The sequence below is a fragment of the Malania oleifera genome, chromosome 9 (genome assembly GCF_029873635.1).
Source record: "Malania oleifera isolate guangnan ecotype guangnan chromosome 9, ASM2987363v1, whole genome shotgun sequence".
Taxonomy (NCBI): domain Eukaryota; kingdom Viridiplantae; phylum Streptophyta; class Magnoliopsida; order Santalales; family Ximeniaceae; genus Malania; species Malania oleifera.
This window is the reverse complement of record NC_080425.1, coordinates 67,220,459-67,239,671: the sequence shown is the minus strand read 5'-3', so window position 1 is coordinate 67,239,671 and position 19,213 is coordinate 67,220,459. Positions and strand designations below refer to the sequence as shown.

General features: G+C 40.7%; 1 protein-coding gene across 1 annotated transcript in view; it reads right to left on the bottom strand.

Annotated features, from left to right (window-relative positions):
* Positions 1-3,159: 3,159 nt before the first annotated feature.
* Positions 3,160-19,213, bottom strand: part of LOC131164059 (ATP-dependent Clp protease proteolytic subunit-related protein 2, chloroplastic) — a 45,134-nt gene continuing 29,080 nt past the window's right edge. Inside the window, exon 10 of the mRNA XM_058121000.1 lies at positions 3,160-3,352. Within this exon, the coding sequence (XP_057976983.1) occupies positions 3,297-3,352 (56 nt within the window). The 3' untranslated portion in view covers positions 3,160-3,296. The remainder of the gene's footprint in view (positions 3,353-19,213) is intronic.

Here is a 19,213-nt window from a genome sequence, read left to right as displayed (position 1 = left end):
TTCTATTTGAAAGCAATAACAAGGTAACAGTCACTACATTCCCCGCACAGTCAGCATCCGCTGGAGTAAGAGAATATACCCTTGCCGGAGTTGTGTTCGCCTAGATGGTTTCCCGAGGTATCTGATTGCTACTGCAGTTCACACTGGATGCAGGCGTGTCTCTCTTTGGTGCGCGGCAGTGACGAGCCATGTGGCCTGATTTGCCACAATTATAACAGTTACCCCCAAATGACTGGCACTCACCATCATGCCATTTGTGGCACTTGATACAACAATCACATGACTGGTCCATTTGAGAACCCTGACGCTTGGTATTCTGGCGATAGCCCGAGCCTTGGTTCCTCTTCATCCATCATCCTTGAGGAGAACCAGATGACACTGGCCTTTTCTTCTGTTCCTAATCCACCTCATCCTCCCGGATGCCAGTCTTGATCACAGTGTCCTTATCGACTAAACCAAAAACTCATAGATCTGCAGCATACCCACTAATTTGCGGATGTCTTTCCTCAGGCCCTTCTTGAACCTCTGAGTCTTCTCGTACTCGTTCGAGATCAAGCACGGTGCGAAACATGATAGCTCTATATACTGAGTAGCATACCCCTGCACTGTAATATCTCCCTATGTCAGAACAAAAAACTCATCCGCCTTAGCATCGCGTGTGGAGGCCGGGAAGTATCTCTCAAAGAACACTTCCTTGAAGCGGCTCCACGTCATCTCTATTGGACCGACTCTCTGCTTCTCCAGCAGACTCACTACAGTCCACCATTGCCTAACCTCCCTAGACAGCTAGAAGGTAGCGTAGATGACTCTTTGCTTATCTGTGCAGTGTAGGACCTCCAAAATCCTTTCAGTCTTCTCGACCCAGTCCTCCATTATCATCGAATCGGGTCCTCCTGAAAACGTTAGAGGGTGCATACGTGTGAACCTCTCGATGGTACACCCCATAGCAGTAGGAGAATGTTAACGTCTCCTAATACTCCACTCGATCTCCCGCATAACCTGCCTTATCAACCCTCGAGGCACAGAAGGAGACTCATCGCTCGCAGTCCCCTCGAAGCCACTATCCAAGTTGTTATCCTTAGGCTCCATTCTAAAAATAAAATAGGAATCAGTTAGAATTCCTATATCGTACATAGTTAACACAATCATTAGAACTAATCATGTCAACTGCCAATCTCATGGGTCCAAGTCTGTCCTATCACACTGACACGAAACCATGAATGGTTTACCGTGGTTTTACTGAAATCCTCATTCCAAAAAAAAAATACTGAACACCGCCAACGAGTCCCTGTCTAGCAACAAAATACTTTGGTATGTACACATAGTTACGCCTAACCAAGTCTACAAGACCTAACAACCTGGTTAACTCTGATACCAAGTTGTCATGCCCCGAACCCAACAAGGGGTCCTAGGTGTGATTTTAGTAACCTTACATGTCCCTATATCATACAAAACACATATGATACTATAATGAATTAGGGTCCGACCCCGTGGGATTCCCATACATCCTATACACATTCACACACATGACATATACGCAACGAAAAAGTTCATTCCATACATACATCGTACCATGCCAGAGTCTATACAAACCAATATCCAGGTCCCATAATACAAAACAAAGCCCCAGGTGTCTACAAAACCCAACATGACAACCCGACCATAATTCAGTACTTACGCAAGTACTAAACGCAACTAGACCGACAACCATGCTTCCAACGCTAGAACGTTAGTTCCGACTATTCGAGGGACTTGAAACACATTTGTATAATCGGGGTGAGACACCTCTCAGTAAGAATGAATCAGGTTATATTAGTGTGTGGCATATGAGTGTTATCATAACATAAAACATAATATAATTCCAGTATTTTCTCAATGCAGTTACAGTATAATCACAATACAATTCCAGTATATCTCACAAACACATGATCCATATCCAGTGTCTTCACACTCTTCGACCTGAAGCTGGTCCACATTACACGGCACCCCCGACATATGGCGCAGCCCCAAGCTCCCATGGGTTGCTGGTACTATACCTAGTGAACTCACACCCTTCGGTCACCAACTGGTATAGAAAGTGATATTTCACACCTTCCGCCTACGGTATTATACCGACCCATTTCCACATCTAAGCCTTCAGGGATAAGCCGACGCACTTCAATTATCATCAACGTTCGGCCTTATTCCGACTCAGCATTTCACAAAACCTGGAATATTTTGGAAACTCACGTCCCTATAACTCATTTCAACAAATCATAGCCTACGGTACACAATCGGTTCAACCTTTCACAAACCTAGAACATTTCCAATAAAATAGTTCATTCCACACTTATTTGGTAATTACATAATTACGTTTTTTCAAGAATGTATTCTTGAAATAAGTAGTTAAATCATACAGATAATCGTAAACAATAGTTTCGTTGATTTCGATTTATAAAATAACTGATATAAATAGAAACCCCTTACCTTTCCCCAAAAATCCAACACGAACTCTATGGCTCCTAAACAACGAACCAAGTTCCCAAAACCTATAAATCACAGTACAATACATACTTAGAATTCCATTCTCTACAGATCTACTAAAACAGAAATGAAAACCGGGTCTTACCTCGATTTTGGGTCAAAACTCGAAGACCTCAAAACGAAGATCCATTCCACAGAACACTTAGAGATTCCTTCCCTGATCCTCGCAGTAACTTCGGATCGTCGATTCTAACAATGAATGGCCAAGAAATCTAGAGAGAGAGAGAGAGAGAGAGAGAGAGAGAGAGAGAGAAATTTGGATATCTTAGCCAAAAAGCAAAGAAAACAATATTTATAGAGCCTTTGACTCGGCCAACCTCGTCGATGAGGCGGTGTTTTCGTTGACGAGTCAACAAAGGGAGTTCATTGACGTTGTGGTGGCCTCGTTGACGAGCCTAACATTTTAAGATTTTCAAAAATTTCTCGGCTTCTCCTCGTTGACGAACCTCTGAATTTCGTCGCCGAACAATAGAAGGGCCTTCCTCGACGAAAACACTGGCTTCGTCGACGAAGCCTACTCAAATTACTATTTTACTCTTTTCTTATTTATTTATTCCATATCTCATGAGTCAGGTTCCTATACGGGGTGTTACAAGACCATTCACACGTCTCTGATACCATTCACGCAGCGGAAAATAATAAATAACTACCTCAAATAAAATACCAGAGTAATATCTATACATCCCAAAAAGGTATATCCATTAACTTCATATTACATCACCGACATTTAAAACATAAACTGTACATATGACTGTTCTTACAACAATCCAAAATTACCAAAATTCTAATCCATGTCCCGGAGCTTTATAAGCTCGATCATCTGAAAGACCTGAAAAAAAAAATATTAACAATTCATTAGGGTGAGACACTTCTTTGTAAGGATGGAATAAATTATAATAGTATGTGGCAGATGAGTTTTTAGTAAATATAAAATACAATCATTTATTAATCAACTGTAACTGACAACAAACATGCAGACTGTACTCACACATATGCCATCATTATTTATCAATGAAAGTCCCCAAGGATTGGGGAGATTACACGCCCATACATGTAAGGCCCTTTTGCTTTGATACCATTTGTAACCTTTCTCGAAGTAATTTAGGTGCGGCTACAACTAATACTTATCAGGACACTCACCTTACTCAGTAAGCCATCAGATAGAGAGTTTTACTTCGACCTTATTATTTAAGCATTTAAATACACATACATAAGCTCACATACATTCAACACTAACATATCCCAGAATCTGCATATACAATGCCACAACGCATCCACATAGGATACTGCACATCCACACAGGACACCACACATGTACTTCACACACTTTCATAATCACAACACACACTCACAACCATGTTCATAGTAAATTGGTAAAATGAACTCTTCATTTCACTGCCAATGTTTTACCCCCTTTATAAATGATCATATAACAACCTTCTCATGTCATTGCTAACGTTATATCGCAATTTACATAAACCACAATGACATAACCAATCATCCAGGCACATCAATGCATTCACCACAGTTTTCGCAAGTAGACAGTATTCACAACCGAACAATTTCCATAACTAGTTAATTATGAAGGGTTATTTTCATGCCACACGATTTTTCCCAAATATAAATTATAATAAAAAATCATTATTTTCAATTGCCTAAACCATTCAAAAAATCATACTTATATATATAAATTTACACACTCAAATTTAACCGGTACACAATTAATAAAAAAAAAACTGTTATAACTTATTTCCCTTACTCGATTCTCGAAGTTCTGCCTAAAACGGATGGAAAACGAAACCCTGTATTCCACAAATCCTAACTTAATTAGTTCAACCCCAGAATGCCTAATATCCTAAAATTTCCAAGTCCACATAAATTAAATAGCTAATAAATCTTAAAAACAACTCTCTTACCCTAGTTTGGGGTGGTGCCCAGGAACTCCAAATCACGAATCCGTTCTGATTATCTTGGAGAGAATCGTCGCTAGAACCACATGGTGGTTTCCGATCGTCAATTTGGCTGAATATTGAGGAGAAATTAAAGAGAGGGAGTGAGTTTTTCTTATCCCAGGAGTAGTGCCTACGATGCTCTAATCACAAATCCACACCGGTTAAAATGGTAGTGGCTGAAATAGGAACCAAGTGGTATTTTTCATTCTCCAATTGGCCGAGAATTCGCCGAGAAAATGAGCAAAGAGAGAGAGGGAAAGCGTGAGGAGAGAGAAGGAGATGAGAGATGAGAGCCATGAGGGAAGGGCTTCTGGAATTGGAAATTTGATTCCAATTTGACAATGCTTCCTGAGCAATCATTATAAAGTAACCTAATATTATATTTATATATATATATATATATATATCAATAAGTTTATACCATTCTTTATTTTATTTATTTTTTTAATTAATTCAATTTAATAATAATACTAATAATTAATTAATTAATAACAATTTTTTTGGTCAGGTTACTACAAGGGAGATCCCCTAGAGTACACCCCAGGTCCTCCAATTTCAACTGTTGCAAAATAAAAATGTTGAGGACCTCCGACAAGCCTTTCGATCTCCGATCACTTGAAAAGGATGAAAACGAAAGTGGCTTGGAGGACTCGGGTTGTACTCTGGGGGATCTCTCCGATGCCTAAGTAAGGGAATGTTTTAGAGAGGTTGTATGCCACAACGAAATTGGGTTTGAATGAGATTTCGTCGCCTCTCCATCTGAGTCCCTATTTATAGCTAAGGAGTTTGACCCTAGGAGGTAATGCCATTTATTGACGAGTTATGGCGCAGATGTGAATCGCTCTGGCCTTTATGAGGTTGACACCGGCTATTTATGGCACGGGCGTGAGTTACTCTAACCTTTATGACGTTTGACCCATTTTGAGTAGCTGCCTTTGAGTGTTATGACCTTGATTGTTGTCGAGTACTAATTTTCCCCTATGGTAGATTGACCATTTGACCTTGGTATATTTAGGGCGTATCATTTCCCCCCCCCCCCCCTTCAGTTTTGAATTAGTAGAGCTTGCTTCAAAAATTCAATTTTTTTTACCCTGCTCTTTGTGGGCAATTCTTGCCAAGTTGCTCTCGCTGAGCCATTCTTACGGAACTGTTTTTGATGAATTGTTCTTGCCGAGCTGTCCTTGCCAAGCTGTTTTTGCTGAGCTGTTCTTGTCGAGCTGTCCTTGTCGAGCTATTTTTGCCAAACTACTCTTCATGGGCAATTTTTGCCGAGCCGTTCTTCAAGGAAATTCTTGCCAAACTGTTTTTCCAAGCTGCTCTTTATGGGCCATTTCTACCAAGCAGCTCTTCAAGACAATTCTTACTGAGTTGTTTTTTGTGGGCAATTCTTGCCGAGTTGCCAAGCTACTCTTTGTGGGCAATTTCTGCCGAGCTACTCTTCGTTGCAATTCTTGCCAAGTTATTTTTGCTGAGCTGCTCTTCGTGGCAATTCTTGCCAAGCTCCTTTCGTCGTGCTACTCTTCATGGGCAATTTCTGCCGAGCTGCTCTTCAAGACAATTCTTACCAAATTGTTTTTTCCGAGCCGCTCTTCAAGGCAATTCTTGTTGAGCTGTTTTTGCCAAGCCGCTCTTCTTGGCAATTCTTGCCAAGCTCTTTTTGCTAAGCTGCTCTTCGTGGGCAATTTTTGTCGAGCCGCTCTTTAAGGCAATTCTTGTCGAGTTGCTCTTCGAGGGCAATTTCTGCCGAGCTACTCTTCATGACAATTCTTGTCGAGCTCTTTTTGCCGAGCAGCTCTTCGTGGGCAATTTCTGTTCAAGCCGCTCTTTAAGGCAATTCTTGCTGAACTGTTTTTTCCGAACTTCTTTCTAGCCTCACGAGCATTGCTCATCAGTTGGGTTTTTCTTCTTTTTGCCTAATGAGTTGTGCTCATTTTTTAGGTAGTCATCTAGCCTTACGAGCATTGCTCGTCAGTTGGGCCTTTTTTGCCTAATGAGCTGTGCTCATTTGTTAGGCAATTATCTGGTTTCACGAGTGTTGCTCATCCGTTGGGCCATTTTCATGGAGCATTGGGGATCTTTCCATTATGTTGGTCGCACCTGTAAAATGTTTATAGTCTGTTGTTATTAGTGTCGTACCTTTGGAGATTTGAGATCTATTGAGACTTGTGCCACATTTGCCCCTGCGTGAGGATTTGTACTTTTTCCATCGAGACGCTCACCAATTAATGATTTCTCACCTTCTCAAGATGCGCACTTTCTAGGGATTTGTGCGGGCTTCTCTATATAGGGTTATAGTATGCTCATTTGTTTTTTATCCCAACCGAGAGGTCCCTTTTCCTCTGCTTGGTACGCTCTCGTTCCCATTTTTCTTGAATGTTCTTCATGTTCTTTATCTCCTTTGAATGTGTTCTTGATAATCTTGTGAATAATTGATATTGTAGATCCAAATTGTAGAGTAGTGTAAGTTGTTTGTCTTGTTTTTCTTGTGCTTGAGTCTCATGTAGTCATCGGAGGCTCAATCGAGACTTCTGGTTACCGTGAAGAATGCTTGGTGTAACCTTTCCCCTTCGGATATGAATAATGTACGTCACTTTTTTGCTATCCCTTCTAATATTAATATAAGATTACCTACCAGTTCTGAGTCTGCTTTAGACCCTGTCCCAGTGAGACTCTTATCTATTTTTGGTGTCTTTTACTGTCCTCATCCTTAAATGAGGCCATCAGCCCACAGTGCCTCTTTTCCGGAGCTGCTTCCAGATGAGAACACACTACGTGGAGAAGGTACTGTACTACTTCAATTCTCTTCCCGATTACAAGATGTTTACTCCTAGTACCTCTTCCATTCACAATTGGAAGTCCTGATTCTTCTTTGCCTCTGGGGAGTTAAACTATCAAGGGCCTCGCATCTGGTCTACTCCTCTCGATGGTGATGTTGCTTCTTCCTTCCTTTCTTTACTTATTTTGCCGTGATGGGCTATGTGTGAGTACATGTTGTTTGTCTAATTTTTCTTTTTTGCTTTAGCCCAACTGCGTCACCTAGCTCCCATGCTATCTCCATCAGAGCAGGCCATCCTTAACAACTTGCGAGCTAGCTTTCGATGTGGTATTGTTCCTCACGACAAGTTGCTAAAGGAATGAGTCCTTGTGCAGTGTGGGCTTAGTCTCGTCTCCCCAAGTCTCTTCCTTCCCTTATTTTCATTTATATCTTTGTTGCAATTGGTTTTCTTACCTCCTTCTCTTTTCTTTTTGCAGACATCGACTTCAATAAGTATGAGGCCCGGATGCCCGAGGCGAAAAAACAAAGATCGAGCAAAAAGAAGAAGACGAAGAATAGAGACTTTTAGGGTGAGTCCTCCCAAATGGAGGAAGCTCCTGTGGCAGGTTGCGATCCCCAAACTCATATGGATCCACCGGTGTCTACTACTTTAGGGGGGGCCATCTTTCACAAGCCCACACTTACTGGTCCTGCTTTGCATCATACGGTGTGCATGGAAGACCTTGTGGCGGCCTAGTGTTCTCTTCCTGATCATCTATCTGCGAGAATACGATGTACTATGTACCAGGTACCGTTGTTTATTTATTTATTTTTTTGGACCTATGACCTTATTTTATTGTTGTTGATTCATACTAACCTTGTATTGTTTACAGATGGCGGCTATGGTGCTGGCCCAAAAGGAGAAGATAGTTGAGATGTATCGGCAGACCTTGGAGGCCAAGGATAAATACGTTGTTGCACAGGACGAGCTGCATGAGGCCCGTGCAGACGTAGATCATTGCGAGAATGCGCTACGAGAGGATATAGAGAAGATCTGAAGCAAGGAAATCCCCGCTACTACTGCTGCCACTAGCGCCGCTGTATCAAAGAACCCAAATTCAAAGCAGTTCATCTTTGATACTGCCAAGACATACTGCGAAGGCTTTTGGAGGTGTCGAGAGCAGGTCAAAACGATGCATCCTGACCTTTCTCTGGTTGGCATGTGCTCGTATGGTTACGGTAATGAAAGCCCAAAATCGGGGGAGGAGATGGACGAGACCGAGGAGATTGAAGAGGAGAACGTGGAAGGGAGTAGAGATGATGATTAGAGAGATTAGCTTGTCGTCTTATTATATCTTTGATAGTACACTTTGGCTATTGAAGCCTTTTAATTCTGTTGTACAACCTTTTAGGTAATAGAATTTTATTTCTGTTATACAACTTTTTGAGTAATGGAATTTCAAGAGTAGTACTTCTTTAACATATCGGAGATCCACGTGTTTTTTATCTTGCTTCCTTCTAAGTCTTTTAAAGTGTATGTCTTTTGCTTTATTTCTGACGCGACTTGGTATGGTCCCTCCCAATTGGGCTTCAATTTGTTTGAACCATGCTCTACTAGGTTGTTCTGCACCTTCTTGAGGGTCAGGTCTTCTAGGTTAAATGTTCGCGCTTTAACCCAAGTGTTGTAATATTTGGCCACCTTTTTTTGATATGCCGTTATTCTTATCTGTGCTTGGTCATGTATTTCCTCCAAGAGATCTAATTCCGCTCTTAATTCTTCGTTGTTGCTCTCCTTGTCAAAGTGCTGCCTTCGCCAGGAGGGGATTCTGAATTCTATGGGGATGACCGCCTTTGCTCCAAAGGCGAGCATGAAAGGGGTTTCACCTATAGCTGCTCGTCGGGTTGTGTGGTACGCCAAGATAATCGAGGGGAGTTCTTCTACACATTTTTCGTGTGAAGCCTCAAGACGCGTTTGTAGGTCGTGCAGTATCATTTGGTTCATGTTCTCCACCTGTCCATTACTCTGTGGGTGTGTAACGGACACAAACATAAGTTTTATGCTCAACTCGGCACAAAATTTCATGAAGCGGTCGTTGTCAAACTACCTTCCATGATCTGTAACTATAGCCACGGGGATGCCAAACCTGCAAACCATTGAAGTCCATACGAACTTAGTGATGTTGCACTCTGTTATGTGGGCCAGGGCTTCTACTTCTACCCATTTAGTAAAATAATCAATAGCCACCAACAAGAACTTTCTTTGTCGTATCGCTTGAGGTAAGGGTCCGAGGATGTCTAGTCCCCACTGGGCGAAGGGACAAGGACTCGTTAGGGGGGAGAGAATATTTGTTGGCAAGTGTGGTATTCTGGTGCACCTTTGGCATCTGTTGCCTTGCTTAACTGCTTCGACCGCATCCTTCCTTATAGTGGACCAATAGAAACCCTGCCGCAGGGCTTTGTGGGCTAAAGCCTTGTTGGCCAGGTGGTTTCCGCATATCCATTTGTGAATCTCCTTTAGCAAGTAGTCTCCTTCTTCTTTACTCGAGCACCACAAGTATGGCAACATCAGGGATCGCCTGTACAACTGTTGATTGATAAGGGTAAACTTGGCTGCCTTCCTTATTAGCTTCGGGACTGCTTCTTGTCCTCTGGTAAGGATTCGTCTCGAAGGTATTGTATGAAGGGGGTCCTCCAATCTCTTTCGTTAACTTGAACCAATTCCAAATTAATTTCGATCTCCTCGCATGAAGGCTTTTCAACTCAGTCCAGGTAAATGACGCTCTTCTGATTCGGTTTTGAGGCTAAAGCCAATTTTGCGAGTGCGTTAGCTTTCGCATTCTCTGCTCGTGGTACATGCTCTATATCAAATATAACAAACATCTTGATGTACTCCTATGCTTTTGTTAGGTATTTCTTCATCTTCTGATCCTTAGCCTCAAATTCCCCTTCACTTGTTTGACCACCAATTGAGAGTCGCTCGACACATGAAGCCAAGCCACCTGAGTGATTCTGCTAGGCGTAGCCCAGCCAGTAAGGCTTTATATTCTGCATCATTGTTGGTTGTGGTGAACTCCAACCTCAATGCATACAACATTTTCGATCTGTCTGGCGTAGTGGGGATTAAGCCCACTCCCCCTCTGGTGCCATTCGACGACCCGTCCATGCTTATTGTCCAAACCTTTAGCTCCTCCATTCCTTTGTAGGACAGTTCTATCATAAAATCAACTAGTACCTGAGCTTTGATAGCGGGTTTCGGCTTGTAATCTATATCAAATTCCCCCAGCTCGACTGACCACCTCATCATTCAACCCGAGCTCTACGGTCGTTGGACGATCTGTCTCAACAGTAAGTTGGTCAAGACCATTATCTTGTGCGCCTAAAAGTATGTTCTCAACTTCCGTGTTGCACAGAAAATAACGAAGGCTACCTTTTCCGCTGCTGTATAATTGATCTCAGGTTCGCTTAGGCTACCTTTTCCACTGTTGTATAATTGATCTCAGCTCCGCTTAGCACTTTGCTGGTGTAGTAAATGGGCTTGTGTTGCCTTCCCTCCTCTTTAACCAGGACCGAGCTAACCGCTTATGGGGTTGAGGCCATGTACAGGTAGAGATCTTCCCCTACTTCCGCCTTTGTTAGTAGCCGAGGGGGGTAGGGGAGCTAAGGTACTGCTTGAATTGTTCAAAGGCCTTACCTTGCTCTTTTCCCTATTCAAATCCTCCTTTTTTTCCGCAACGTCTTGACGAAGGGTAGGCTTTTATCTCCCAAGCAGAAGACGAACCTACTGAACGAGGCGATTCTTCTAGTTAAGACTTGAATCTCCTTCTTGGTTCGAGGAGCCTTCATCTCTAGCAATGCTCGTATCTTGTCAGGGTTAGCCTCTATTCCCCTGTGTGTCACCATGAAACCTAGAAACTTCCCTGCAAAAACGCCAAATATGCATTTGGATGGATTCAACTTCATTTGATACCTACACAGTAGCTTGAATGCGCCCTTTAAATCTTTGCAATGGTCCTTTGGTTTTAGGCTTTTCACAAGCATGTCATCGACATATGCCTCCATCGTTTTTCTGAGTAGATCTTTAAACATTCTGTTTACCAGCGTTGCCCCCACATTTTTTAACCCGAAGGGCATTACCCTATAATAGTAAAGCCCCCTTTCTATGATGAAAGACATTTTTTCCTCGTCTCCTAGGTGCATTGGGATTTGGTTGTATCCTGAATACGCATCCATGAAGTTGAGGAGCTCGTGCCCAGATGTCAAGTCTACCAGCTGGTCAATATGGGGAAGAGGGAAGCTATCCTTCGAGCACACATTGTTCAAATCCGTGAAGTCAATGCACGTCCACCACTTTCCATTCGGCTTCTTTACCAGGACCACATTATTGAACCATTCAGGGTAGTTGACTTCCCTGACAAACCTAGTCTTTACCAGCTTTGTCACCTCCTCATCTATCACCTTGACCCGCTCCAGCGCGAAGCTCCTCTTCTTTTGTTTAACGGGATTATGGTTAGAATCAACCTACAACCTGTGCTCCATGATTGCAGAGTCAATTTTCAACATGTCATCAACCAACGAGGCAAAGACGTCTGTAAACTCACCTAGTAATCTGCTCAGCTCCATTTTTAGAGTGTTTGATAAGCGGCTTCCTATTTGGACACACCTCTCCCGATCGCTGTTTATAGGGATGTTCAAAAGTTCATCATCAATCGCATCGATTTGCGGACATTCTCCTCTTACCTTCAGGTCTTCGACAGTCAGGGCCTCCTGTGCCTTATTCTTGCTTTTTAATGCTATCACATAACAATTCTGAGCTGTTGATTGATCTCCCTTAATCATTCCCGTCCTATGTGGAGTAGGGAGTTTTACCTTTAGGTGGTAAGTGGATGTCACAGCTTGGGCTGCGCTGAGTGAGGGGCGGCTCATTATGATGTTGTAAATAGATGGCCTGTCAACCACCAGGAAGTCTGCCATCAAGGTGATTTGTTGTGGGGACGTCCCTATTGTCACTGGGAGCGCTATCGTACCCAGTAGATGTACCACGTCTCCTCCGAATCCAACCAATGGGGTGGAGATGACTTTTAGGCTTTCTTTACTTATTTTCATCTCTTAGAGCATCGACTAGAATATTATGTTGGTCGAGCTCCCGTTGTCTACCAGCGCTCATCTCACCTTGTAGTTGGCCACCAGTAGTGACACTACCAGGGCATTGTCATGAGGCTGCTGCACTCCCTCCTCATTTTCCTTGTTGAAGGTGATAATGTCTTCCTACTTTTGTTTCTTACCGTCTTGCCTTCCTTTCCTCTGTTAAAAGTACTTGTTTGGTATACCTTTTTAGGGCACCCCCGCTATCTCCACCGTTGGCGGGTCTGCCAAAGATCATTGATATCTCTCCAACAACCAGCTCTTCCTTCTCTTCTACCTCGGGCTTTTCTGTTCGCGAGCTTCCCTTCGGTGATCCCTTTTTTTCATGAATCCTGACAGATGCCCCCTTTTTATTAGGGCCTTGATTTCATTTTTGAGGTGAATGCATTCCTCGGTATCGTGCTCGTGATCCCTGTGGAATTGACAATACTTTGACATATTTCGCTTATACGAGGGAGTTTGCATAGGTTCAGGCCACGAAACGTATCCCTTCTCTCGTATATGCATTTACACATTGGTGTGAGGTGCGTTTAGGGGAGTATAAGATTGAAACTTACTAGTATGTCCCGATCCTCTGGAACTGCTTTGGGGCTTGCTACTCTCATGTCTTTTCCCGACCCTGGAAGATTCGCCAATATCTCTAATCCATTTTCTTTTCAATTTGGCTCGGTCTCTCCTTGTATCCATTACCTCCTCCAAATTAATGTATTTTTGTGCCCTAGCCATCAGCTTCCCCATGTTGACCAGTGGCTTCTTCGCTAACGAGTATAGGAAAGCTCTGAATTGGAGGGCTATGGATAGGGCCAACAGGGCCAACCCGTGATCCAGGTTGCAGATCTCTAGAGTTGTTGTGACGAAGCAGTGTATAAACATTTTCAACGTCTCCCGTTCTCCTTGAACCAGACTCATCATATGGGTCGTGGTTTTGGCGATCCTTCGACTACTGATGAAATGACCCGTAAATTGCTGCTCCATCTCAGAGAATGAGTTGATCAACCCAAGCTTCAAGGTTCGATACCACGCCCTGACATTACCTTTAAGGGTAGCTACAAACGCACGACACATGATGGCATTGAGTGCACCCTGTAGCTGCATCAATACCTTGAAGGTATCTAGATGATCCACTAGGTCAGTCGAGCCTTCATACCTTTCAAAAGTCAGCATCTTGAACTTGCTGGGCAACGGAACCTCCATCACTTATCACAAGTCCAGAGGAGACTAGAGCTCAGCATTGATGAGGGCAGTTACCACCCAAGTCAACTACTCGGTCAAAGCAATTGATGCTAGCACCATAATGACCAGAGCAATCTATGCCAACGCTGTAACAACCAAAGCGATTCACGCTCGTGCCATAATTCACCAATAAATGGCATATCACCCTTGGGTCAAACTCCATCACTTTAAATGAGATTTAGAGAAGAGACTAAGGTATCTCATTCTAAACTCTACTTTACTGTTGCATAAAAAAAATCTCTCAAGACAATCCCTAACTTAGGCATCAGAGAGATCCCCCGAAGTACACCTCGGGTCCTCCAAACCTTATTTATCTCTTTTCAGGTGGTCGTGATCAGGGATCGTGAAGGTCGTTCAATTTTTCGCTGCAACAACTAGTTTTGTTATTTTGAAGAATTTCCATGATGCGCAAAACATCTTTTCTAGGCTATTGATTGTTTCAAATGAGAGCCCACCATTTTCCCTAGAATGTTGTAAAATACTAATTTGATTCATATCTTCCAATTCATGTTCATTTATAGACATTAAATGGATAATTTGAGTTGCCCGAGTATATCTTATAGTCCATCATGATGTATGGAAAAATCTCAACAACATTAAGAAGTAGATTTGTTTAATAGACAAGAATGGAATCAAATTGTTCTTTGCAATTTTATAAATTCGTTATACAATTTTTCATTCCTTTCCACTCTCAATCCATTCCATTTTAGTGTACCAAATATAGGATAAATCTTCACAAAATTGAGCATTTCAATTTCTTTAGTTGCTTCAACTAACACTAACAAAGAAGGTGCACAAATTAATGAAGCTTGTAATCCATTTAATTCATCCTATGTGTTGCTTATTGATTGTGTCATCCTTGCACAACTCCTTAGGATGTGATGGTGATTGTTCACTTAAGATAGTCGTATCAAAAAGTACCCGCCTAGGTAAGGTGAATCATGTGTTGCCTAGGTAAGGTGAATCATGTGTCGCCTAGTCAACAAAGTGACTAAGTGAAGAATGGCCTATAAGAGACGTAAGTCAAACACCGCAAGCAAGACACTAATCGGCAAAGGATTAAATCGTTTATGACCTAGGTGACAGAGAATATGGAGTGAACAGTTAACAATGGTCACATGAACCATCAAATGATGATGGTCGCATGTCATCAGTTAAAGTTCACCTAAAATATTTGGCGACTATTGTCGCCTAACTCATCAAGCAATGGTCGCTCATCATTAAACAATAAGACAAATAAGCATTAGACAAGCATGCCAACTATAATAATTTAGACTTTCAATGTTATAAAATGATCCCAATTTATTATTAGGTTTTAAATAGTCTATAAACTTTCTTTGTTACTAGGATTTATTATTTTAAATTTATGTCTGTAACTGTAGAATTAATATAAGTTTGACCCTAGAAGGGTATAAATACATGTAATGGTTATTGTAAGGAGATTTGTAACTCAACTCAACAAACATCATGCAATAGCTAAATGCTAAACATACCCTAGGGTCTTTTATCCTTCTTATTCTTTATCTGTTCCTCTAACACTTTCTTCTCCCCTTAGTCTCTTACCTCTCTATCTCTCCTTCGCATGATTTCTACGGTTCTATCGCTATTCTTGCACTTTTAATGAGAGTTGACATAACTAGTTCATTCACAACTAATCCAACATCTATCCATCTAAATCTACATCATCCCTTAAAAGGTGTTTGATTTTTTATCAAACATATTTTTGGCACGCCTGTGCTAAACCCTTTGTGCCATTAGTTACCAAAGGTGTTAAGTAAGATCATTATGTCACGAAAGTCAATTAGGCTTACTGATGCTAACTTGGCGATGATTTAACAACAATTAGCCATAGAAAGTGTTCGAGTGATAACTCACACTTCTCATGAGATGGAAAATCATGATGAAAACAATTCTGGGTGATTTGCAAACTAAGATGAGATCTTGAATGGAGAGTATGCGAAGAGATATGCTCAACAATTCAAGATTGACAACAAAAATGCCTGTGATAGCCTCCACTGCCATTCACTCATAGTTCTCCTATGGGTATGGTCAAACCATTGCCTATGGCTATTGTGATGGATTTGACCATCATATTCTTTGTAGGAGGATGTTAACGGTAGAAACCCATTCACTATACAATCACCACATAGTTGTATCATTCATAAGAACCTCGATCTGACTCAGTAGCATGGTGGGCAATAGAATCTTTTTCCGAGAGATTATCGGCTATGAAGATCATGTTAATGATTTATTGGTTGATTGTATAGGAAAAAAAAAATGAAGAGATCAAGCTAACCAATCAGCCAACATCACAAACACTCTATAGTGGCCGATCACAATATGGAGGAGAAATTTCTTATTCAATCAAATATAATAATAATAGCATAACATGTGTTTTGTCGAGGACTTCAACCTTGCCTATGATGAAGCCCAAGATGATCTTGAGAATTAATATAAGTTCAAGCTCAATCTGTAGATTGGCAAGTTCTTCAACAAAAAACTTTAAGCCATGTGAGGACCATTTGTTAGTCTGGCCTATATTCAATATCGAGTGATCCTTTTCCATCCTCCACTCTTCGTCAGTCAAAATTAGTTTCAGGCTTAATATTCCAGAAGTATTGCTCACAAATAATTTGATTGACCACTATTCAGCCCAAAAAAGGTAATACATTCTTCACAAGCGAAATGTAGTGGGGGGGAAACAAAGCATGCTTACTCATTAGCAAATGATAAATGTCAATTAATGGAGCAATAGTCTTGGAAATAGTCATAATTGCCTAATTTGAGATTTCATCTATAGGCTTATATAAAGATCACCAAGCAAAGCACATAATGAGTATCGCCTTAACTAACTTCATCTAGCATGAGGCTAATTATTTTGAGGTAAAGCAATTATTCTTAACAAAGTCACCATAATGAAATGCACAAGAAGCATCGCCTAAGCAAAGATGAAAAATAATTTGAAGCGAAGATTAGGTTTTATTTAGGTTTATTTAAATGGGTAATGCTTGAGACTTAGCTAGAAATACAACATTAAAAAAGAATCCTAGTCTAATTCTCCTAGCATCTTGGCGAGGACAGATGGATCGAGTAGCCATTGAAGCGAGTCTTCCTCATAAGCCAATGTAAGTTTCACCCCAAAACTATTGTCATATGCATCAATGATGTGATTCTAGACCGCTAATCACATCACTCTGTTGTACTTTGTTGTGTCATAGTATTTGGCGATGAGTATAAAAGAATTATAAATTATGGTGCGAGTTTCATTAACCTTTGCTTCCAGGCTCTCTAGCTCCTAAACATCCTTACATTTTTTATTATTGACCTTATAGGACTAGTCTCCAAGGTGTTCCAAGCAACATTTTATATATTTATTTTCGAAAAAATATTTCTCTTCTCTTGCCTTACGATAGACATTATGATTAGGAACTTCTCGAATGAATGCTTTTAGTTTGGCAATCCACTTGCTAATGAAAGGATATTTGGTGGATGTCGATTATATCACCCAAGTAATAATAAGGAGATATCTTATTTGCACTTCATCTTATAGAACCAAAACCCCAATGAAAGCGGTAAGAATAATCTCTAGATTGCATCTTTCAACATCGCCTTTGGAAAATCGACCAATAGCGAACCGACAACTTCTTTCCCATGATGAAGGGAAGCAAAGAATGTTTCCATAGATTTTGTACCCTCCATATTATTGATAGTGAATGAAAATAGAAACGGCAAGGAGATTTAAATAAAGTAAGGCCAAATGGAGAATACTTGGAATTAACCTTTATATTGTAAAGAATTCATCATGCGAGTCGACTAAAGCAGGTAGTGGGGGAAGGGTTTAACCATTTTGGAAGTTAGGTGACAGTGTTGAATTAATCGATTGTTTGACTAATATTTCCCTTTAAAAATCACCTAATTATTATAGCATTAAGTAGAGGATCATCAATATGAGCCACTAATTTTTATTTTTATTTTTTCTAACGATACAGTTAATGTATTTTGTTGAAATATTTTCTAAAATATATGATTTTATGGGTTTTCAAAAGTCTTCCATTTATGAATTTTCTAAAGCATTCATTAGGAGTATTTAATTTTATGTGGGTTTGTCCCACAATGGAAAAAGTGGAAAAGGAAAGATCTTTAATAAATGATAAGATAGAATAATCTCTTAAAGTTGGTTAAGAGAAAGTGCTAGTGTATACTCTAGTGCACCATAGGATGGTACTTCGCACACGCACACGCACTCGCACGCTCGTGTGGTGTGGGCTGTAAGGCGCTAGTGGCACATTTAGTTGGCGCACAAGCACTTATCACTTGGCACTTGCATCGTTGTGAGATCGTGACCATTCGATCTTGATCAGATAGCTTAAAATTAATCTTATATTTTTTAAGATCAAGTGGCGCAACCAGGCGACCAGGTGCGACCTGGTGGTAGACGGTACCATCGACTGAACATGAAGAAATGATTAATTTTCTAGAATGTCACAACCAGGGCTCGACTAGGGCGCGACCAGGTCGACGCTGGTCGAATATACTTCGCAATTTGAACAAATGCAAACTTTCAGAAAAGACACAATTATGTCTATTTAAAGACAAAATTAACTACATGAAAATACAGAAAAATCATCATTCGCTCCTTCTCTTTCTTCCATAATGCTTCCACAAATTATATCCTTTTCAAATCTAAATTCTAATTTTCCGTAGGAATAGAATTCTAGAAAATTCGTTCTAATTATTCTAAGGGTGTTTTTGATCAGTTTTCGTTTTTATATAACGCAAAGTGATATCATATTATATTTTGGGCTTCATTGTATCTTAAAAATGTATTTGTTAATTCAATACACACCAATATGGTGGGGGCAAATAACGTTTTAAGGAAAAAAACATTGTAATATGCCTTAAAGCATTTTCTAATATGCAATATTTTCTCTATTTATAATTCTTACAATCTCAAAATGTTATTTTGTTATGGCTGGTTCTTCAACCTCGAGGGAATCCGCTGCGGATTTTGTCAAAATGGAACGATTCGATGGAAGCAATTTCAGGCGTTGGCAGAAAAAGATGCATTTTCTTCGTACAGGTCTCAAAGTGGTGTATGTACTTACCACCCCCAAACCTGTTGTGAATGAGAATGTGACTTTGGCTCAAGGACGTGCAAGGCTTATATGGGAACAAGATGATTATATATGTAAAGGCCACATTTTCAATTCAATGTCAGACAATTTGTTCGGTCTGTATCAGAATATGGCTACTACAAAAGAGTTGTGGGATGCACTTGAGGCTAAGTATTTCACAAATGATGCGACTAGTAAGAAATTTCTGACTGGAAAATTTTTCAATTATACTATGATTGATAATAGGTCTATTATTATGCATATCCTTAACCAGTTTAATCAACATAATATGAAAATGGATGAATGCATTTTTGTTTCGTCTATTATTGATAAGTTACCTCCATTTTGGAAAGACGTTAGAAAATCTTTGAAGCACAGGAAGGATAATATGTCTCTTGAACAATAGGGCCAACATTTCCAAGTTGGGGAAGTGTTTAGGCAGAACAAAAAAAGGTGCAGAAGAGCATACTTCCAAAGTGCATATGATGGAAGAA